Raw genomic sequence first — 23875 nt, forward strand, 5'->3', positions numbered from 1 at the left:
TTAACCCCTGGCAAATTTTTTTTTTTAAATGAAGCTATTATTTCACCCGTTCGCCGGTTGAGTGGGATCGGTGTCATCGCCAGTGTAACTGAGCAATAGAAGGTAAAGAGAACACGTGAAAAAAAAAAGGGCCGTGACCTCTACGCTGCTCGTTCGTCGGATACCGGAGACTTCTCCCAGGCAGAGTGTGGGTCTCACTGAGGGTGCCGCATCAACAAACGCCCTAGACGCCCCTTATCTTTCCGGCTCCCCAATTTTGCACTTTCCTCTAGCGTTCCTTTCACTTTGCGAAAAAATTTCTAGCACTTGAGACTGGCTACGTGTATGAAAATGAAAGCTAATGCAGATGACAATTTGTACACGTGGAGCCACGCCATACACAGCATTGCCTTCCAAGTATAAACTGCCTGTAAGTGTAAAGTAGTACAAAATAGGCTCAGCCAATTCCTTCTAAAGAATGGGAGACACAAGTACAAGTCTTTCGTCTGTCGCTGCTGCTAAACTAGCTGCGCGAGAAATTGTCCTCAGAATATTTGTTTTTTTTAACCAGGCCTTTAGAGCAGAAACAGTGGCAAGTGTATAGCATCAGATGCTTTAGGCTAAGACAGTAAGGCAGACATCGTCAGAAAACTAGAGCGAACCTTAAGCTAAACAGAATAGAAAGACGAACATTTTCATAAACTTTCAAATGTTCCATCAGAATGATATCATGCATGACAAAAATTTTAATGATAATATAGCCCCAAAATTGGAACTGAACAAGAGCTCGTGAAAAAAGCTTTTTTTATTGTTGTCCTAGACCACTCGATCATCGCCGTACCCTTTGTGTGATGTATTCGAACTGCCAACCTCTTGCAAAACATGTTAGATACTGTTGTAAGCATTCATCCACTCATTCTGTGCCATAAGTGTTTCCTAGAGCTGAGTATAGTCTGCTTCAATGTTGCCCGCTTTTATTTTCACGCAGAAATTATCCCTCTGAGGCTTCACATGGGGCTTATTTTAAACCATGAATACACTGTGTGGTACACTTGAAGCCTGCTTGATTACATGCCGGTAATTTATTTAAAATTACCATTGCTCTTCTCTCTAGCATGTCTGTTTACAGTGTTCAGTTCACAGTAATTAAACGACAAACTAAGCAGCTGGCAACACACAAACAGTCATGACCTAAATATCCTAGACAAAAAGAGAACAGTGTAGGGGCCTGGCAGCAGTGAAGGCGTCCAATATAAAATGCCTAGTTACAGGCACCACCACAGGATAGCGCTAGTTTAATTTTTGTGGTTTCCTGTATCTGTTGCTGTGTAGTTACGTGAATGAACACAGGACAGCGCTACAGGTGGAATAGCATAGGGAGGAATCGGAGGGATGGTTGGGAAGGGTGAACAGGGTAGACGAATAAATGTCGCTGGCATGGAGGCCACACGGGTTGGAATTACATACTTGCTGCCTCACACTCACTTGACAAGCTCTGCCGCAGACTTTGGCTGCGTGCTAAGTGCCGGCAGCAGGCCAGTGAGTACCAGGCGCTTCCAGGTTATCTCGGGGTTAGTCCCAGCCAGGATGGCCACCACCTGGAGGCACTCTCCCAGCAAATCAATGGGAGGGTTCCTCAGCAGCAACAGCCTGAATGCAAAATGACGGCAACCTCATGCACGCACATCACTTAAGCATTGCGAACATCATGTCCTCGCAGCCCTGAAGCACAACATACACGTTTTTAAGCATCCTTTAGGTTTTAACATGATTGTAAGTGCGTGCATATATTGTCACAGAAGCCAGTGAAACTGGTTCAGCAGGTTTACTTAGGATTAAGTAAAAGCACCGGCAAGATCAGGCACGGAACCGACTGGCGGGCGAGCACCGAGAGCGAAGAAGACGAGCGCGTGCCAGTCTCCCAAGCTCGCCACATGGCGGAGCCAGTACGATGATATTGCGGCATTGCCCCTCCCGGTGGAAAAGGCATCGTCCCGATGCCGAGTGGCGAGGTCGAGGATAACCGTAGTCGGCGGGGATGCGCGTTCACATCAAGTAGTTAAAGGAAGCAAAGAAAAAAAACACATGTAGCTTGACCTAGCGGGAGTAGAAGGGCTTCATCCTGGCGACATGTACGACTTCCGATTGTGCTTGCCGTCGGGATGAGCGAACAGTTCCTTGCGGGGTCACTTCGTAGGTGACGTCGCTGAGTTTGCGTTGTACTTCGTACGGGCCGAAGTAGCGGCGCAGAAGCTTCTCGGAGCGACCCCGCTGGCGAACAGGTGTCCACACCCAAACCTGATCGCCAGGGTTGTAAATTACCTCCCTGTGACGAAGGTTATACCGTCGAGCATCTTTACCTTGCTGCGTCCGGACTCTCAGTCTAGCCAGCTGGCGAGCGGCCTCGGCATGCTGGACGAATTGGTCGGCACCGGCAATCGATGGTTGGGCAACATCTGGCAGTAGCATTGCATCCAGCATGGTAACAGCTTCGCGACCGTACACCAAACGAAACGGTGTAAAGCGGGTCGTTTCCTGGACGGCGGTGTTATAAGCAAATGTTGCATACGGTAGTATTTGGTCCCAGTTCTTATGATCTTCGTTGACGTACATAGAATGCCGCAATATCATCGTACTGGCTCCGCCATGTGGCGAGCTTGGGAGACTGGCACGCGCTCGTCTTCTAGTGCGAAATAAACATTCTGCAATTTTCGCTCCTCGTCCCACGCATTAAACACAGCGACCCGGTCGTAGCTGGTCAGCCAGTCCTCAACGTCTTCGAACTTGTCGCCATGAAACGGCATGGGCATACGTGGAGTATGGCAGATTAGCTGCTGGGCACTCACGGGAAACTGAGTGGTGGTCTGAATTGCCGCTGTAGTCATCGTGGTTCGCGGTGGGGAAACAAGAGGACCACACTCGGGTGCTAAGCCTCTCAAGCGACGGCTCGCCTTGTGCACAGGTGTCGTGTCCACGGTGTGTAGATTGGCGTAGGGGGCAGCCAGAGGCTCTTCGTATATGGGATCTACCCAGCACCTCCACCAAAAATGTCACAGAAGCCAGTGAAACTGGTTCAGCAGGTTTACTTAGGATTAAGTAAAAGCACCGGCAAGATCAGGCACGGAACCGACTGGCGGGCGAGCACCGAGAGCGAAGAAGACGAGCACGTGCCAGTCTCCCAAGCTCGCCACATGGCGGAGCCAGTACGATGATATTGCGGCAATATAATCTCATTCATAATATATACAGTTGAACCCGGTTATATCGAACCCAGATATATTGAATTTCGGTTATATCGAACTCACGAAATATCCCCTTGAAAATCCCATGTAAAAGTATAGGAAAGCCGCGTCATATATCGAACTCAATTTCACCGGTCGTTCGATATATCGAACTTCGCGCCCCGCACTGTAAAGTGTGCCTTCCCCAAAGACGATCGCATCACCCTTGGCCGTTTGCCACGCGACGTTTTCAAGCCACGCTCAGAAGGAATGAGAGGGGACAGTTCGGTGACGGCTGGTCTGGGCAGCGCCGCGCCCATTCCCCAAAGGCGCGCGCATCTGCAGTTGTCGTTTCCCGCGTGCCAGCACATGACGTTTGCAAGCCATGTGCGTGGGTGTGCCCATTCTTTTGCCGAGCTATCTCTCTCCTTCAGCACGCGCAACGCATGCGCCAAGCCAGCTGCCTGTTTTCAGACAGACATCGGATGCTTTCTCCAGCGTGTGTTGCGAACCCTCTGCGTGCGGCAGCACGGCGGCTGACGTGGCTACGGCACCTGCGGATGTTAAGAAGCGGCAGCTCTCTCTCTCTCTCTCTTTTTTTTTTTTTTTTGCGAGAGTCATCCTTCCTTATCGTTGTGCTATACGCGCGGCGTAGCGTAAGAAATGGCGGCTGCGGACGTTTAGAAGCGGCAGGTTTTTTTTTTGGTTGTTTTTTGTTTTTTTGCGGGGATGTTTATTTCATTTTTTTTTAATCGTTTATCCTTGCATGTATGAATCAGCGAAAGCACGTGGTCAGCTGCTGCGATCATAACGCCCGCCCGAAGCGCGGCGTGGTAAATCGAACCAGGCTTGCGCAATCAAACCATCACGGGCACTCTGCCAAGTTCGCTCCCCGCCACCGCAGGAGTTATCAAAAGATAAACGCGCGCCCTGACGTTATCTCCGCGCAGCATCTTGACACGCTGCCAATGAGCTGTGGATGAGACGACCCAAACGTACTGACGCGCCATCGACATGCAAGCGAAAATGCTCGCGATTTCTGCCGCCGCGGCGACACAGAAACCTTGTTTTGAGCTGCCGCGGTGCTCGAGCGGCGAGAGAGACGCCGTTCCAACAAATTTGAAAATTTTCGCTCTATCGCTGCCCCTTGTCCGCTCAGTCGCTTGCATGTGAGCGAGCTGGCCTTAACGCATTTTTTTTTTTTTTTTTTTTCAAATTCTCGGGTGCATAAGTGGAGGGTGGGTTCATTATGCGAGTGGGTTGATTACGCGACAAATACGGTATTGTTTTTTCGCATCGTAAGTGCCGTCACAAGCCGATTTCTGTATATCGAATTATTGATATATCGAACTATTTCGCGATCCCCTTCGAGTTCGATATATCCGGGTTTGACTGTATATATAACACATATCCAGGGTTCATACAGATAGTACCATATAAACAATTTTAAGGATATCAAGGATTTTCAAGGCCATTTTAGATTACATTAAAGGACTTACTATGGAGCTACGAGTATTTCAACATTTTGTGGCACGAACATTTCCATGAAAATGTATAAGCATTATTTCTATTACAATTGACAAAAAATGTCAGTCCATCTGCCAAGACAGAACCCTGAAGCATGCTTTTACACTGAGTCATCCTTAAATAGCTGCCAGGCAATGGTTCTACAGAAGCAATGATTTTGCAGTTTTGCACAGCTCCACTAAAGCTTACTATACTTGGGGACACATTTTCTTGGCAATGGGTTAAAAAGTAGAGAGATGTCTTTAAAAGCGGCGCTCTACCATCTAGTTCGACCGCGCAGCTTTCGGTCTGCATAGCCATTGTGAATCATTTCCATTGTTTGCTTCGACAGCCAGCATCTCTTGCTTGACTCGAATCTTGTCTCGTGAAAATGCTCCTAACGAACCAGAACAACCAGAATGTCCCAAAGACGTGGGCTGTCGCCATCTTGTTTGCAAAATCGGGGCGTCTCAAAAACCTGCAACAGACATCAAATGAAAAAACCCAGTGGAACCAAGAAAAGTGTTTTAGGGATAACAGCTTCATTTCGTAAAATCGGTTTCGTGATAAAAAGTATACCGTAAATAGCTAGCGCTACGATTTCCATTTGTTTTTGCAGAAACTGCTCATGTAACTAGGAACTATATTCAGTTGCTTAGGAAGATGATGTGTTTCGGCTCCGTAGCTTTGGCTCGATTGCCAAAAAAAAGTGTCCCCGAGTATAAGAAAATGTGTCTACTAGCTTGTAAACTTTTTCAAAACATCGCAGCTGGTGTCGTTCCTGCAACAGCTTCATGCTCTTTGATTAGCAAAAGAAAGTTGCGCAAATGACAACAGCGTCATGGACAACATGGACTGAATGGAGTAAGCAGAATAAGACACACTTTTTTCAACTAAGGACTTTCTAAAGTACTTTGAAGACTGAAAAATCTTTGAAGAGAAATTTTCAACTTTTAGGTAGAAATATATGCCCCCACAAAATAAGTACTTCATTTCTTATTCACCGAGTTTGACGAAATTTTCTCGCCACAAATTGTGGTTTTCGTTCACTAAGCAAGATTTTTATAGGACTTTAAGCATTCAAAAAATATCATGCACTTTAAAAGCCTTTAAAGATGGGATTTTCAGCTTTAGGAGTTTTCAAGGATTTCAAAGACCTGTATGCACTTCGATACAAGAAATAGTGCACAAAACTAAACTGGTCCTCCCATCCCTGCTATGTTCACACAGACAACTGTAAAAGGCACCATACTCAATCCAGCAAAGGTGCAGCAAAACACCTTTAGAAATGCTATAAACTGACATCACTATCACTGAGAGAACAATGCAATCGAGCTGCCCACACAATGCTCCTCATTAGGAACCACAGCTCATCCCACAGATCAGTGAGTTCAGCACTACAAAATGTCAGCAGCCTCGTGAGTCTCCCTTACACTGTTCTTGACCATTAGAGTTCTCTTTAGCTGCCAAACTCGAGAGTAGTGAACTAACCTATGCAGCGCAACAAAAAGACCTTCGATCAGGTGTGCCAGCAAGTCTTGCAGCAACGGTTCTGACTCCAGGAGGCTACGAATGAGACGAGTGATGTGCAGCAGCCTTTGCAGCCAGCCTTTGTCAGAGTCCCCTGTTTCAGACACAAAGCAAAATGTACTGTATTCGTAGAATAAATGGAAAAAAAAACAACAACATTGTATTATAAGCGTCATGTTTCATGGCCTCGTCTACAACTCAATGGGTCAAGCTAACGTTGACCCACAGAACTGTGCTTCACTGGCTGCATCCTCAGATGGCATATTTGTACAAAGATCTCAAGTCGGGTTCTCATCAACATAAATTTGGGGGAAAAGGATTTGCAGAGCTGGTTGTTAGATAAAATAGTACATACACAGTACATACACAGTACTAAGATGGTGCATACATAGATGAGATAGTACATATATAGTACATACACAGGACAAACTCACAATGATTTAACGAAGAATGCAACATTTGGTCAGAAAGGATGTTTGGAATGAAAAAACTGGAGCCAGCACTTTAAAAAGATGTTTGATAGGTTGCAGTGTCCTCTATTCGCACAAGTACTGGTGCAAGGGCAGTTAGTGCAGTAATAGAGTGCTTTTCATGACATAATGTTACAGAAACATCTCTGATCTCGCTCCTCCTGTGGCAGAGCTATTGCTACAACACGCACTTTAAATACCAATCAGCATGGCACAGATATCTGGCTACATCTGCACTGCGACGATGAATTTGTTGAAGTTTTGAACAGTACCCAAGAAGTCATGTGAGAGGTCACAAAAGAAAAGTAATGCAACCTCATGATACGCCAGCGATTCAGAACGTGTCAGCTGGGAAATCATATGAAACAGGAACATATCGACGAAGTCTTACTGTGGACAGCTGGCTTACCTGGCTTTGAAAGTTCACATAGGATGACTTGCCACCCGTTGACCTGTGTATGCCACCTAACAAAGGAACAATCTGTAACAAATGGTAACCAGTATATGTAAAATGTCATAAGACGTCTCCAAGCAGAGGGAACTGAAGAGCTGGTTTTCCTCTGTCTTACCTCCAGATTTGAGTACTGTCCCAAAGGTTCCAGGTGGAATGAACATAGAACCTGCATATCAAACATGAGACATAATGTTCTTTGTGAGCTTGTACATGCAAGAGCATTTGGCATGAACGTCACCAACAACAATGTGAACATAAGTCAAGAAGAAAATAGAAAAGTTAATATACTGAGTTCCTGAGAGCAGGTTTAAGCATTCAGTGCTTTTATGACATTGATCACAGCTCTTTGGAGACTTCTGAACTGTAGACACGGTGTCACCACTGCCTGTATATCACCATTTATTCTGTCAGTCCTCACACTTTCAAGTAGTTTCCTTCCGCGTGAACCACATAACTGAGATCCCTTGCCCGGTCCTACTCGCTCTCCTTTTTTAAAACTCATATTAAACTATCACAGAATACTGCTAGCACTGCTTGTATTTGCTTGCATTGTTTGTAAATGTTTTCCGCTGGTGTACATACTTTGTTGCAACACTTATCCTATATTTCATACTTCACATAACAGTACCACAGGGCTGCTATACATGCAAGATTTACAACAGATCCCTGCTGTTATGTTTTGGTACACCATGATAAAGGATAATGCCACTTGGATAACACTAACATGTGAAAAAAAAAAATCCATCATTGTCTGTTGCTTCCCTTCATTTCCTTAAGCGCAAAATGTTTTTCGGAAACTTTGAAGGCTTTGTACTAGCACTCCGTCCGACAGCTGCAATCAGTAAAAAAAAAAAAGGGAGCAGCAGGAAGGAGGGAAAGCATGCTGAGCAGGCTAAGTTGTGGCATGAGCGTGCTTCTGTGCAGTTTTCATAGCAGGCGCATTCTTTTTGCAAAGCCCTCGTTAACTGAAATGAAGAAACTGTGCCTTCAAGCTGCTGGGGACAAAAAAAAAAAAAAAAATTGTACCACAGAAAAAAAAAGCTTGGAGCCGGCCCCACAAGCATATCAAATTAAAGCGCCACCCATGTGTTGACATTTTGCAGCATAGCAAGTACAAATTTCTGGGACGCCCTTTAATTGCACAGTAATTGTTCAATAACATATAAAATATTGGCATGTATATGTTAATGGGAATGGTCCAAGCTTACGATGTGTCGCAAAATTTTTTTGTCACTAGTCTTTGAAAATAATTGTGAGCCAAGTATGACACATTCTAAGAAACTTTTATGAATATATTAACAGAGATGGCCTAAACTTCCAATGCGCAGCAAAATTTTGCTTCTGAAGTTTGTCCTGCACTCACGAGTAATTAAAAATGCCATAGAAGAGGAATGAGGCGTGTTTTTAAATAACTGTGCGAAAAGTGCAGAATGTTATGAGATACTTTTATGAACATATTGATAGGAATGGTCTAGGCTTCTGACCCGCAACAAATGTTTACTTCAGAAATTTGCCCTGTGCTCGTATCAAGTACTAATTAAAACTGTCATCAAAACTAATGGTGTGCATTTTTGAAATTTATAGAAGAAACTACAGGCTTGTCGAAGGAGGAACTAGAAATACATTGACTGTTATGGTGCATTTAATACAGTTTAGGTCCTCAATAATTCAAACTTGGTTAATTCAAAGCCCAGAAATCATTTCTGCGATTCCGTATTTCCTAATGCAGATTTCGCCGGATAATTCAAAGTGGCAGCCTGTACCACTTTGGTTAATTAGAAGACTTGGGGTGCTATATTGGAACGACTGATCCCAATTTCACCCCAAAACAGTGATGCGATGGCTCCTTGGAGTCGCAAAGTGGCACCGCAAAATCATGTTCCAGCCCTGCAACTCTCAGTTCAAAAAGCACACTGTCGCATGAAACCAATTACAAATTGCAATTGCAATTGCAAGACAACAACTGTAATTGGATGCTTCATCAAAGCATGGCTGGACTAGAAGCACCATAGCACGCATTAGTTGCTACTCTCCGGCCCAGGAGTGATCAAGGCAGCGCATTGCAGAAGCGCTCGCACTGATTCAGAAATGTGTAAAGAAGGATAGAGCGCCATTTCATTTTTACCTCTGCTGGCATCGCAACATGTTTATATGCAGTGTTCGGTCAATTCTAGAATCTGGTTCATTTAAGTTTTCATGGTCCCACCAACTTCAAATTAATGAAGCTGTCTGTGAAAAAATTGCGATGTAAAACCACCGAGTTCCTATAGCACAGGTTTCTATGCAACCTATAGCGAGACTGCCCAACAAAGCAACAGCTGCTGGCAGAACACAGCACCCCAAAATCTAATGGAGGGATCCACTGCCTTTGCAGCTGATAACAAATTAATGATAGCTAGTAAATAAATGTATTTATTACAGCAGAATTTCAGTCATATGCACAGTTGATATAAATTTTCAGATGACAAGAATACATAAAGTTCCCCAGCCAGGGTGCACTGTTCAAAATGCACAAAATTTCAGACGGTCCAAAAATTCCCACGCCACTATGAATGATATGAACATGCGAGCTGTGGCTGCAAGCCCAAGCACTGCATGCTACCTGAATTTCGTTGACCTCGCGGCTACTAGATGCACTGTATTTTCGCATTTCGCATCAGCTCGTGGCTTGCAAGTCGTTGACTCTGCAATTACAAGCCGTGCTGTATGCAGAGCTGCGCATCATTGACGTCACAACCACTAACCCTCTCAGCCAAAAACAGATTTATGCAAATTGTTGTGCAAATGAAGTTCCCATGCTCCTGCTGAAGATCTTGTTCATTCCGATGATACAAATTTTTTCGCGACCTCATGATATCCACATCCTTAGAATCTAGGCATGCATGAATTGTGGTTTTTTGATTTGAATCGAATTCTAAGCGAACAGTGATTTTTTTCTGAATAATTTCGAAGCGAATAATTTGAACAGTATTTCTGGTTTATGAGGCTTGACATCCCAAAACGACTCGGGTTATAAGGAATGCCACAGTAAAGGGCTCTGGAAATTTCTACCACCTAAGGTTCTGTAACGTGCACTGACATTGCACAGCACACAGACGCCTTGCTTCTCGCCTCCACCAAAATGCGGCGGCTGGAATCGAACCTGCATCCTTGCGATCCCTAGTCGAACAACAGTACTTCTGGCACCAAAACGAGGCTGAAGAATGACACAGTAAGCATTTACCATGTACCAGAGCGAGGGCACTCTGAGGAATATGATTATGAACTCAAAATGTTCGAGAAACTCCTGGGCTACCCTTTAAATTGCAAAACTTCGACACTGATTACCACAAGCACTAAACATTACGTGGTTTTGTGGCTGCATAACTTGGCTGACAACCTCAGAATACAGAGAAGGGCCTATAATAGAAAGTAAACTCAAATATGTGAACCTCACACCTTGCCAGGTGCCTATATACATATCCTAATAAGCAGTTTTGCCAATTTCACAGATTTCCAGTTTTGCAGATATATGCAGGTACAGAATACATAGAGTCCAGTTTCATCAAAAATAAGCAAGGTCAGAATTCGCTTCATAGTAGCTCCCTTGCTAATTTTGATAAAACCAGTTGGCAAAATCTAGTTCAACAAACAGTTTTACAGAAAAAGCCAGAAATGAGACAAGAACATCTCATGTTTCACCTGCTTTTCTGCCATATCCAAATGTCACAGAGGTAAGACTTACGAGAGTCATAAGGAAAGCGAGACGTGCGCAGCCAAACTTGTGAGCCATTGTTGCTAAATTCTATTACTTTGGTGTCGACATTGCTCAGGCTCTCCAAAAAGTAGGGCAACTTTTCGAAGCTGTGTATCACCTGCACAACAAACAAAAAATCATAAACAACCAGTTCCAAATGTCCAGGCGAGGGTAGAGAAATTTGACAAACAAAGCTTTACTTTCATTCCTGCGAATAAGGTTTGACTCTACTATGGAGTCCACTTCCCCGTGACAGAAGCCCCTCGTGCAAATGTTAAGCTCGCATGATTCACAGTTTAAGTCTTCCAAACCTGCGAGCAACACTGAAACCCATATATTCTGAAGAAAAAAAAATATATAAAAGCTGCAGCAAACGGGGCATCCTAGTTTGAGCAATCCAATATTTCACGCACAAAAGAATGGTATTGAAACGAAAGACGTGGTACCTGTTTCACTTCTCAGTGGATACCCGAACTGTACTGTGAAGGAAGGGATGAAGAAGTAGTGAAAGACGAAAGAGGTAACACAATGGAGGGTTTCGGAATAATTTAGGCATGACCTGCGGATGCTTATGGCTCATTCACACTTGAGCATTTGGCGGTGAGAGCAAGAAAAATTTGCCGCCACGGCAGAGTATCCACAGAAATTCCTCGTGGAAAGCTCAATGAGTCCAGGCCCCATTCCTGTTGCTGATGAAATTCCGCCAATTTCGATCGGCCAATAAGACCGCAACGAGGATGTCGCATTTCACTTCACACTGAAATTCCTTGGGGAGTGCAGCTTCGTCCTGGCAACCTGCACACTGGACCTGAACGGCGATGGGAAATCCACGAGGTATAAGTGGGAGGCTTGCAGCACTGCGCTTAATACATCTAGCCTCAACATATTTAACCACAAAACTACATTTAGACTTAAAATGTGGCACTAAAATCCTCGCATCAACATCTCATGAACTTCCCAGTGCCATTCAAACCCAGTACACAGGCTGCTGGGTCACATGACAGGACGAACATCCATCCCCACTGAAATTCCTGCGAAGTTAAGGCACGCGCAGCCAAGCCACAGGCGTCGTGGGCCGCAAATATGAACAGAACATTTCTGTGGTGGTGGATTTTGCTCACTTCTGCTATTGAATGCCCAAGTATGGTTGGTTATGGTTTGTGAGCGTCCCTAAGTGACTCAGGCTATGAGAGGCACCGTAGTGGAGGGCTATGGAAATTTCAATCACCTGGGGTTCTTTAACGTGTGCTGACATCGCACAGCAGACAAGCACCTGGCTTTGCAGCGGGGATCCAATCTCACATCCTTGGGCGCAGAAGTAGAGTACCCAAACCACTGCAACACCGCGGCGGGACTGAATGCCCAAGTACGAATGAGCCAATTCATGCGTGCTGACACCGCACGACACATGGATGCATCAGTTCCCATTTCCTTTTCTCTTTTCTAAACCACTAAATGTTCTACGGAGTATTGTACTCTTGTCACTTTTTTCCCTCCTTGTCATTCCTCCTCAATGATGCTGTGGCATTGGGACATATAAAATAAACAAAATGCATGTGGGCTCAGATAAACCCAGTGTGTTAAAACTGTGATGTCACAAGCCTAGCTCCGTCGACTTACCTTATATGCGCTATTTTTGCCTGCCCTGGCTAAAGCTGCCAGCAGCTGCAGCAAAGGCTCTGCTTTCAAGGGAAACATTTCCTTGGACTCTGCAAGCAAGTGACCCAGACCAGGTGTGTCATCCTGTCAAGGGGACAAAGCGGCAAAGGTAATTTAGACCACCTGGGAATCATTAACATACAGCATACGGACGCCTTTTGCGTTCCACCACCAGCGAAATGCGGCTACTGCGGCCGGGTTCGCAGCAGGCATGAATTTTTTTATTTTTGTTTCAGCCACTCACACGCTCTGTTTTGCCAGATCCAATTGTCCATGTAAAATAGAAACCTGGCTGGTTCTCAATGCATTTTATCACCCCTGTTCGTGTGATAGCTCCACTACTGCACGTGGGTAAACTCGAGAGAAGCGTTCAGTGTTCTACTATTGGTACATATAGGCACCAACATATTGGTACACCATTATCTTGGTACATATTGGCACCAACTCAGAAGCAGAAAGGGATACTCAAACCACAATGCCTACTGACTTGATGCAAAGGTTAAAAGTGGATGATTCACACACCACGGATTTTGTCATAAAGGTACAGCGCACTTCCAGGTACTTTTTGATGATGTTCACTGGTTGCTGTAAGGAAAGTGGTCACAAAGGATTCCAAAAGATGAATTGGTTCAATCACAATAGGACTGCCGACAACAATTCACAATCGAACGCATCAATTTGCACGCGCACATCAGCTAGAATGGAGACATGATATAAAAATAAAACGCAGCTGAAAAGGAACGAACAAATATCATACTATACCACAATTCGAAAGGAAAAATAGTATCTGGAACAAATATTTGCATGGCATTCAGCTTAAAGCTTAAAATGACAATGTGACACACATAACATAACCTCAGTTTCTAAAATATGCTACCACAACTGATTTTTCTTAGAAGTTCTGTGCATCTCCACGCACATTAAGAACGACAGGGAGGGTAGAGTGCAATGTTCGTGCTCAGGAGTTAGCGCGAAAATGAGACACAATCTATGAGTATGTACTGCGTGTACATGAATTATTGGTACTGGCTGCAAGACATCCTGTAGGTATTAAAAAAATCTGTTAGGGCTGTAGGAGTACATGAAATGAAAAGATGATATATAAAGCGATATTTGTGGCCAACTATTTAACAACCCATATTTTTTAAATAAGGCATGGGTTAATGCAAAAAATGGAATGTTTACAATTTTGTGAACTTCCTTTTGCAAAATAGTTAATCTGCAGATATTGTGAGCTGTCATGATTCCTACCAGGCTACAGTAATTGAGGCATGAAGAAAGGATTTACATCTCGAGAACGCTGCAGCAATGGAAAAACTTATTACGTACATACCTGAGTGACGTGCCCGTCCCAAATAACATGTCAAGAAAGCATTACGCCCAGTTTTTATATGATCTTCTATGTTGTCAATATGCTTCCCTTCAAATGTAATACTATTGTGCAGGTAGACAGGTTTATTTCTAGATCTAAAAATGATTCTCTTTTGTCTTTTTTGCATTAACAGCTTGATTGGCTAGAGACCAAGCAGATAACTTTGACACCACACCATTGCATTTTGTTGCTAAGGTGTCTAAAGAGCAGCATACAGTCAAACCAACTTATAACAATATTGGAGAGCAAAGGAAATGTCACTGTCATAACCAATAATCATTACAGTTGGGTTATGCCAATAAAGTACAAAGTATAAAAAGAAATGGCAAACTTTCGAGCATTGAATAACAGGAAAGTAGCTTACAATATAGATTTCTTTGGACAAAAAAAATTATATCAGCCTGCTTTGATTGGCTCGCAACATATTTCGTTCACACCTCTATGCAGGGTAGATATCATTAGGGCTGAGAAAACTGTCACAGTGGCACCTTAGTGACTGATGGAATTAAGTATGGCACACATTTTCTACGAGGCACACCCTCAGAAAAATTAATAATGGACTGCTCCGCCAACATAGACTTCAGAAAGTAGTATCAGTCTTATCTCCTGCCTTGCGTCGCAAGGGCATGTAAACATTCTTGGCAGTCACAACACTTACGTACGTGGTAATGCAGAGCTTTTACTTTTGCAGCACTGGGTCAACATGTCAGTCGATTCTGCTTACTTTGCGAGTTTGGCTGGTGTGGTTGGAGCTTTCGTTTCTTTTCTTTTTTTCTTTTTTTTTTTTAAGAAAGGTCGCCTCTCAGTGACCAGATTTCATTGCGATAACTGATAATGTGCTATGAAAGAAATGTTATAAGGGGTTTGTTTTACTGTACAAGAATAGGCAAAAGCAGAGGGTGTCATGGCAGTTCATTGTTAAATCTAATAGTATAGTGTTCTAGCTGGCATTGTTATAAGTGGGGTTGACTGTAGCACCACCGTCAGCATATATGAAAAATGTTGTTTAATCCCTTCAATTATACTTGTAAGCACTTTGAAAGCTGCCACATATGCCTTATTTGTCTTCTTTTTCTTTTTTGGATTTCCTCTGTTGTACGAGTCGATTTGTAAAAGCAGGGCTTTTGTGCCTTCAAGTGTTTTTCGCGTGCACAACTTTTGTCTATGCATCACGTCTCCCACTCCTGCTTTAGCTTACACCCTCACCTTGAGGCCAGCAGCACTGTATAAATAATAATAGCCATTTCATCAATATTCACAATATCATTAACATAAGCGCTGGATAATAGAGGACCCAAAGTACTTCCTTGAAAGTATGCCATTAGAAGCAGGAAGGACATGCAAGCATTGCCCCCCGCCCCCCTCAAGCAAATATGTAAATATATTGGAACAATTTTTCAAGTATGACTCGAGCATTTCCAAGGGGAATTCTTGATAAAGCAAACTTTGATCAAAATGTGATGACTGAAACAATTAAAAATCCTTTCAGAAGTGGAATCACCTCACTATCAGCTCATTTCAGAGTTACATTGAAGTGGTATAAATATATGTGAGGCTTACTAGTTCCCCTCTTCCCTATCCAAATGGATGCTAAAGATAAAAACTTGCAGAGCAAGCCTAGGTACACAAGCAGAAAGAAGCCTAGGCACGCAAGCAGAAAGATAACAAACCTCCTTCCAAAACTCCTCAGCGATGCCTTGGTGCTCCAGAAGTTTCTCCGCAAGACTAAACAACAGCTGCAAAGAGAACAAACTTTTTTCAGCAACAAAAAAATAAATAAATAAATAAATAATAAAAAAAAAATAAAAAATAAAGGAGGAGGAAGAAAAGCACTGGAAAAATAGGACCAGCACGCTGCACGCACACGCACAAGAAAAAACAAGACCTCATGGAGCATACAGCGGAGATGCCACATCACGTTTTCACTAGGACACTAGGAAGGTTTGGGTGAATCCTGAACCCAAACTAGCCCAAAATTAAGCTTGGAAAAGCTGCTTACGTTTTAAAACCATGCAGTAATCTATATGTGTGCTTACTGACTAGACACATGACCACCTACCTCAATTCTGCCAAACGTGTGATGTTCAAATGACGTGAACAAGAGCACGACAAGCTCATACACGACGGCATGAACTTTCCTGGGGACCACCTGAAAAGCAATTAGTATTAGCTTCACACATTGCCCAGAAACTTGAAAGATACTTCGGCTCATTACATTTCTTAGAAGGTTACCAGCAAACCAATCAGTGCACATGCCACAAGCACGCTTTATGCGTGATACCTCCAAGTTCAAGGGCTACTGATTATCAAAATAGCAACAGGTGCTCAAAGAGTAAAAAAGAGATGAAGAGCCCACATACCGTAAAAACCTTCGTATAATAGTACAAGGTCTTTTTCCTTATTTTATCATGTCACATTTTCACCTCATGTTATATACGGATCTCAACAGATTTCAGGCTAAGTTTGTAGTTCTGGCCTCGTTATTAATCAATGCTATCAGCATCAGGCTTCCAGCGAGAGGAGGCGCTGTCTAGCAATGACTTTGGCTGACTGTTTCAATGGTATCGGTTTCATCACGTTGACGCCATACCGTCGCGACCACGATGCTGGTGACGCACATGCGACCGGAAGCATGCCGAGCACACCTTGCACGGCCTCTCATACTTCACACGGGTCTCTCAAGGGCCTCTCCTCCCATGCTGGCCATGCCCTACAGCCGAATCGCGGATGCTTGACCAGTGCTCCCAATGAGTGCGTCGTTCGCGCTTTCGAGAAATGCGGGATGCTGAACCAGAAGAGGGCAAATACTCAATTCTTAAGGGATGCTGAATGCATTTAGAGTTACTGAAAAAGATTTTGCACAGAAAGATGTACCTAGCAAGGGGCTCTCAGGACACAATACACTTACTGGATGACAACGATTGTGAAAACCCAGAATCTGAGAACACTTGTTGGGTGCATACGCCACAAGACGCGAACAGGCGCGAGCGCAGCACGTGACGGCCAACAGCTCGTGCGATTTCATCCCACATCCAATCTGGTAACGCTGGTTCTAAAACAACCGGAGGACCCTGTGGCTTCTGCGATTGCCGGGCGAATGTAAGCAGCTCTTTTCACAGTGCGCGAAATTCTCTAATCAAGCGTGCCGATGCAAGAAGGGGAACGAACCACCACCGACACATGAAGGTTCACGGCACAACACCTGGTGCGGGGTTGAGATGGACATGAAAGTGCGGAGCGTGTAGAATTTGCGGGACAACCACGAAAGGTGTTGCGAATAAATACCTTTGTTGATTTTTCCTCGCTGGCATTATAATCGCAGATAAAAACTCTTTTTCCCGTTTTCGCTATACCAAAATTAGACCTCGTATTTATGCGGGTCCGTATTATACGCAGGCTTCTATGATATACTGAATTTAGTGATAGGCAAATATAAAAAATTTTGAATATTTCTTTACAAGAATCTGCTTTCCGGTCTGCACAGCACCTTTATTATTGCAGCAGTACATGAATACATCACGGATTTCAAAATTACAACTGTTCCAAATCACCCCAGCTTAAGGCCAAACACAACACAAGCAGACTTCTCAGTTCATTCCATAAGCTCTCACACCTGCTATATCCAAAAAAATTACCTCCTACCTGCAAGCCCCTATGTCACCCAGATTTTAGCCACCAAAATAAACCGATGTTGATGGCAGCTATGCCACTGCTCTGTGTGCACAAACTGGAAACAAAGCACAGCACTGTTTTGCACTTAATTCAGTGCCACGACAGAGTTCACATCTCAGCTTGAGTATAATGAAGAAAAGATTAAAAAAGACAGTAAAGAGAACAGGCACAAGTCAAGATAGGAGGTGCCAGCACAAACGTGAACGAAAAGAGTTGTGGAGGGAACAGAATGAGCGCCAAAAATAAGTACTTTCAAATCACAACATTGCTTGAAGCAGGTGGACAGCCATTCTATATTTACTGCACACAAAATGTGTGAAAGCCCATTGGCAGGATACTGCATGCAACCTAAGCCTAGAAGCATCCAAATGGGATTAGTCCGTATGATGAACAACAAAAAAGAAAGTGAAAAGGAAGCCTTTGTATTATTTTCCTGACAAATTAAACTTTATATTCGGATCATTTGCTATGGTTTGATTCCTGATAGCAGCGCAGCATTCAAACGCTGCCAAATATACTGAAATTTTCAAAGTTCTGAAATTATAAAGTATCAATCTTTCAAACTGCAATGAACCGAACAATAAACGCATTCAATTCGTAATCAAAATTTTGAGTACTTGCACTAAGCTGCTTTTTAACCTTCTTTGTGAATGTACATTAAATCATTTTGTTACACTTGGCAACCTGCAAGTTAATTTCCAGCCAATACAGCAGCATGCTTTCTGCCAACATTGTTTTGATGTTGGCTTGTACTTTCCTTCCTTTAACCCTTTGACTGTCGAATACTCCGGAAAAAAAAAAAAAACTCACCTGCAGTGTCAAATTTTTTAAAATGCTATGTGTTTAGCGCAGTACCCGACGGCGAAAACGCCGCGGGACGGAATTACGGCCGCAGTACCCATACGGCAAAAACGATTAACATCTACAGAAAGGCATGGGACAAAAAAATGCTTTCACCTGCCTCTCCTGATGCAATAAACTAGCCCTGAATTGTTAACATACCCCATTTCCGAGAAGAGCTGGATGTCGCAGAGCACTGTTAAGGTAGTCGAAGGCCTCCATGCGGAAGGCCTCCTTTGCCAGTGCAGCAGTCGGAGCGGCCGGCAGCACCCAGGAGCGCACCAAGAGCCACGACATCAGCAGGGGACCGTGAGCTCGATTTCCTCCCAAGGAGGACATGCTGCGGTCTAGCGTCTGCAGCCAGGAAAGGTAACGTCTCAAAAAAAAAGTGTTGCATATCAACTGTTCGACACTTAACACATCTGTCATTATACGGGCATGCCGAACAAAGACAACGACAACCATTCATTGACAAAGCATGTGATAGTAGTATCGATCCTTCCTTGTGTTCTTACCTGCAATGCGTCGGCGTCTTTTAGCAGCTGGTGGTCCGTCCTGCAAGGGAGAGGAATTGGCGCTCTTATTTAGGCCCCAACACAAATATACAGCTAAGAGTCAAGTCACTTACCTCTTGTCCACGTGGCACTTCAGAAGCCAGTCAAGATCCAGGCTCTCTATAAGCACAATACATTCCAAGTAGCTGCAGGAAATTGCAATTAAAGAAGTAATTATACATGCATGCACTTGACAAATGGCAGAGTAGCTATGGTATTGACTAAAATTTGGCCACAAGACATACAGTCAAACCTTGATAATTAGAACTCAGTTAATTAAAAGTCCTGGATAATTCATAGAAACGCAATGTTTCCATAATTTGTAAAATAAATCTTAATCAGTGCACCATTGACATGCTTAGACTGCAGCAGCGTCAACATAGAGCATATCTTTTACTTCCCGACAGCCAAGTCCAACGCAACAACCCAAAATATACTGTAATCTCCACATTTGCCAGACGAATGACATACTACATGGACTTTCACGTAGGAGGAGGTAATTACATCTAGTGCAGCTTTGTCAAGCACAATGTACTAAAAGTGGTTGGAAAATGTTGGATCAAATTGATGAGGTTTTGCAGTAATATAGGCTGCAGCACCCAAGTCTGTGTCCTGTGCAGCCAGAATTTCTCCATGGTAACTTCAAAAATGGCGAGCAGGAGTTGGCAATATCCTATTCCATCTCAGAAGAGGAAATGGACAGTCAACAAAGAATGGCAATGAAACAAATTCAAAGAGCAAGCAAATAGGGGAGGATGGCTGAGAGTCAGGTGGATGGATGACATTAGGAATTTTTCAGGTGCCTGTAGATGGCACTGGACAAGGTTATAAGGAGAGTGGAAGGAAAGACTTTTGTTAGATAATGTAGCTGCACTGATTGTGTAGGTATCCGAACGTAATAGTTTAACTATAGTAGACCATCCTGCACCAAGCACTTCTGAAACAATGAGCATCGGGATATTTTAGACAGCCTAATTTTCATGGATCGTAGAGAGCTCGCGGAAAACTGGTTAATGAAACATTTCAGCAGATCCTCTAACCATAAATATGGTAAAAAATGTCACCAAGATCAGCCCACTATTTCTGTCTACAACAAGAAGAGAAAAGTGCAGAGGCAACTTTACCCCATCTCTAAACCATCAATCATGTTTCCGTGTTTCTGCTTCTTTCTTTTCTGCACAAAATAAGTGGGACCCATTGATAACCACGAGAACAATGACTCCAGAGATTCAATGCACGAAATATCTGCGACTTTAGCCGAACTCGTGAAAAAGTGAATTTGTAACAAACAAGTAATTTACAGTACATGATATATGCTGTCCCCCATCATAAGTGTGAAAGGAATTGTCTCTTTTACTGAAACAGTACAACATTAGCAAGACATTAGCAAACATAGATCACCAAGTGGAATTCTGAAAAAAGAAAAAAAGATACAGAGAAACATTTAGAAAAATTATTCAACAGCTCATGTACCTGATCAGATCCAAAATGGGCCGGTGACTATCACTCAGAAGCTTCCTGAAAGAATTCCTCTGTCCAAAGTTGTGTTTCTGCAACAAACCACCGAAAAAGGATTGCTGTGTGCCATGTGACAACCTACGCCGCACTGTCCAGTGCCTTCTGAACCAGAGAGACTCACAACAGATAAGCCAAAGGAAAGCAGTCCCTAAGAAAAACCAGCTGTGGCAAGAAATTTGGCAAGTTCAAGCATAGGGGATAAAAGACCTAGAACTACTTCTCAACAACCCTCATGGTTTATCATGTCTGCACAACAGCACTGCAATCATGAAGTATATTTCAATACTTGTGAAGCTAATAATATTATGTCATGATAGTTTCTATCAGCCACTGGCACTTCTATGTGCTAACCTCTGTAAATTGACCACAGGGGATAATACCAGTAAAAAAAAAACAGTTAAAAAGCTGGCACAACCAAAGAGCTTCAATATCACTGTTACTCTAACAAAAACTCGAATGAGGAGCAACAGGAGACAGAAACTTGATACTTTTGTCAACAAAGCTAACTCATTAGCATTAAATCTCAGCAGTGTAGTACGAAAAATGACGACAAACACACGAGAGGACACACATATGCACATATGCCATTGTGTTTCCATTTCCTGTCCATTTTTCAACCTGCCTTATGCCTGCAACATGGACGACTATTTTATAAACTACCACCGTTTCAAGCGCAACTAGTGATGTTGTTATGATTATGTGACTTATTTTCTTCTATACCAGCAGCAACGGCACCAAGTTGCACTGTTAATACTTCAAATTAAACAATCGCTTATCACTACCCCTATGCTATCTATGCCCTGAACAGTGGAACTTGACCTAGAGCACAATCCAATTGCTTGTCGAACAATGAGGCAGGTCCAGAACTGTAGAAAGCAGCCAGTGGCCGCCGTGATAAAACAGTACTAGAGTAGACATATACTAGTTTGCAAGATGCTGGCAGTTCTCACACAGGAGGCGTCTAGTAAACCGATATATATGTCTACGCTAGTGCCTCTCTGCTCTGCTAAATTTCTCCATCAGAACGAAGAAAAGACGCATAACAGCAAATGCAACTTCCAAAGCCGTGAAGTTAATTCTGTACCTGAAATACATCCAGGAGAAGAATTATATTTTCTAGTGTGGGCTGGAAGTCTTTGTAGTACAGCAAGACAATCTTCAAGAGCTCACACTGGAAGGTAGAAATTTACGGTTAACGCAATAAGAAGGACACAGTAGCATCGTAAATAAAATTAAGACATCAATAACACTCACCTGTTCTTGAAGCGTGTAGTTAACCCATTGGCTGATAAGAGAGTTCGTCTGCAAAAAAAAAATAAAGAAGAAGCGTGTCAGATTCAGTGAGTACTGACCTAAGAAAGCAATGAGACATGACAGAAACAGCTGCAAAGCAATTGCTTGATCTCCACTGCAATTGCAACACAGCAAACAAGCACTCCAATAGAAGAGACAAAGCAAATTTCGGTTCCATGTTGTTTTTCTTTCTAATGATACGTAAGATGTAATTCACGTCGATGACTGTGTAAATTATTTATAATTAAATTTTTTCTCTGATGTTGTTATCACTTTGGTTCAACAGCCAGATGATGGCTTTGATGCCAATTATTAGTGTAGGTCCCACAAGGCATGAAAGAATGGCTATATTATACAGTAGAACCTTTTCATATTAATGTCACTAGGACTGGCAAAAATTACTATGTCAGGGTCTTTACTATATCAGTTGTTAGTGATAACATGGTCTTGAAGAGGATGTCTGGTAAATAAATGGCTACTTACTAAACACGTCTCATTGCTTTATGAAAAAAAAAAAGAAAGAAGAAAACATACCTTCCATCTCTCTCTTATCATCTCTTCGTGCTATTTCCTTTTCTTCAGTTAAGTATAAGATTTTCTGTTTACATCTTGCAGGAGTCCCTCTTAATTAAGCACGAAGGCAATGAGGCTACGAATACAACTGAACTTGATTTCATGTAAAAACCAAGGCCCTGCATCAACACTGCGTCATCTTCCACTGTTTCCGCCTTTTAAAAGGCAACAGATGGGAAATACGGTGACAGTTGAGCATTGAGAAACCACACACGCAATGCCTCCACTTTTTTGCCACCGCTGCCTCGTGCTGCAAACATTCGGCCGTTCCTTCTCTTCTCTATTTCTCATAGCACTTTTACTCCGTTTTATTTTCGTAATGGACCGCGCCACCTTCTTTCTATGTTTGTAGCAAGCTTTATTTCTTTCCCCTATGAGCTGCACGCTTTCCCTGACGGCTCCAAGGCCTAAGTAGAGTTGACTTCTCCTTAGTGCTGGGGAGCCTGGTGGTAAAGTGATTAAAGAAAAAAACGCTGTCATTACGTTCCTTTTTATTTTTCTATGAAGAAAAATTTACGTTGAGGTCCTAGGTAACAGGCCTGCGGCAATGTCCGTTCGTGGGAAGTACGTCACCGCAGCCAGATACACTTTAATATACAGCTGAATAACAGACAATCGAGTATAAGAGACATCATTCACCCAAATGGTTGGCCGCCCTATGACTTTCATTAATTGGACCTCATTTTTAACAGACATTAGAAGACAATTGGCTATAAAGGACAAATTAGCCTTAAAGTTTGGTACTCAGTCTTGCGTGTAAGAGACATTTTAACATTAGATGCAGCACCATTCATCCCCAGGTTCAGTAGCAGCTACAGTGAAAACAAAAGAAGTGACACACACCTAAGCTGTCATTATTAATTATGTAAGGTGTTTATTGGAGCACCAAGACCGCAAGCAACGTCCGCAAACCAAAGCGACGGGGGTAGCGTTCGAATCAACAGTGCAGTCCCAAAAAGGCTCCGGCTCCACTTCGTCTACCTCTTCGGGTTGGCGCGCGAGCTGATGGCGATCGGGATTACTACAATACCCCCCGGCGGAAAAGGAGCCATCCTGGCGACTCATGGTGAGGAAAGGGTAGGGGGATCATAATACGGCTTGAGGCGGTCGACATGTACAGTTTCTCGGCTGCGGCGGCGATGATCTGGGGATGGGCTCAAGGGCTCTCCTACGTAATTGACGGGAGAAGATTGTTCGAGAATGCGGTAAGGTCCATGATAGCGCGATAGGAGTTTGGATGAGAGGCCGGGTGCAGAGAAAGGCACCCAGAGCCAAACGAGGGCACCTGAGGGATGTGAAGGCGCTGGATTTGTAGGGTCCCGGTTATGCTTTTGTTGAGCCTGGTTCTCCGTTGCGAAGGAGCGCGCCAATTGTCGGCATTCTTCGGCAAATGTGTGCGCTTCAGACAGTAGAGTGGTCTCTGAAGCGTCGGGGTGGTAGGGCACGATAGTATCCATGGTGGACGTGGGTTCACGACCATATAAAAGAAAGAAGGGGG

At 43.4% G+C, this 23875-nt stretch overlaps 1 protein-coding gene across 3 annotated transcripts in view; it reads right to left on the minus strand.

Annotated features, from left to right (window-relative positions):
• Positions 1 to 23875, minus strand: part of Nup188 (nuclear pore complex protein Nup188) — an 87769-nt gene that overhangs the window by 51478 nt on the left and 12416 nt on the right. For 2 of the 3 annotated variants that reach the window (XM_084589315.1, XM_084589327.1), the window contains exons 10-23: positions 21766 to 21813; positions 21596 to 21682; positions 20467 to 20543; positions 19068 to 19139; positions 18955 to 18994; positions 18602 to 18793; positions 15987 to 16076; positions 15598 to 15663; positions 12517 to 12639; positions 10885 to 11014; positions 7276 to 7326; positions 7116 to 7187; positions 6198 to 6330; positions 1465 to 1629 (exon numbers count right to left, since the gene is read on the minus strand). In XM_084589315.1, the coding sequence (XP_084445441.1) occupies positions 1465 to 1629; positions 6198 to 6330; positions 7116 to 7187; positions 7276 to 7326; positions 10885 to 11014; positions 12517 to 12639; positions 15598 to 15663; positions 15987 to 16076; positions 18602 to 18793; positions 18955 to 18994; positions 19068 to 19139; positions 20467 to 20543; positions 21596 to 21682; positions 21766 to 21813 (1346 nt within the window). The remainder of the gene's footprint in view (positions 1 to 1464; positions 1630 to 6197; positions 6331 to 7115; positions 7188 to 7275; positions 7327 to 10884; positions 11015 to 12516; positions 12640 to 15597; positions 15664 to 15986; positions 16077 to 18601; positions 18794 to 18954; positions 18995 to 19067; positions 19140 to 20466; positions 20544 to 21595; positions 21683 to 21765; positions 21814 to 23875) is intronic. The other variant, XM_084589336.1, reaches the window with a different exon arrangement.

This window comes from Amblyomma maculatum, chromosome 1, assembly GCF_055883805.1.
Source record: "Amblyomma maculatum isolate TAMU_Amacu chromosome 1, ASM5588380v1, whole genome shotgun sequence".
NCBI lineage: Eukaryota > Metazoa > Arthropoda > Arachnida > Ixodida > Ixodidae > Amblyomma > Amblyomma maculatum.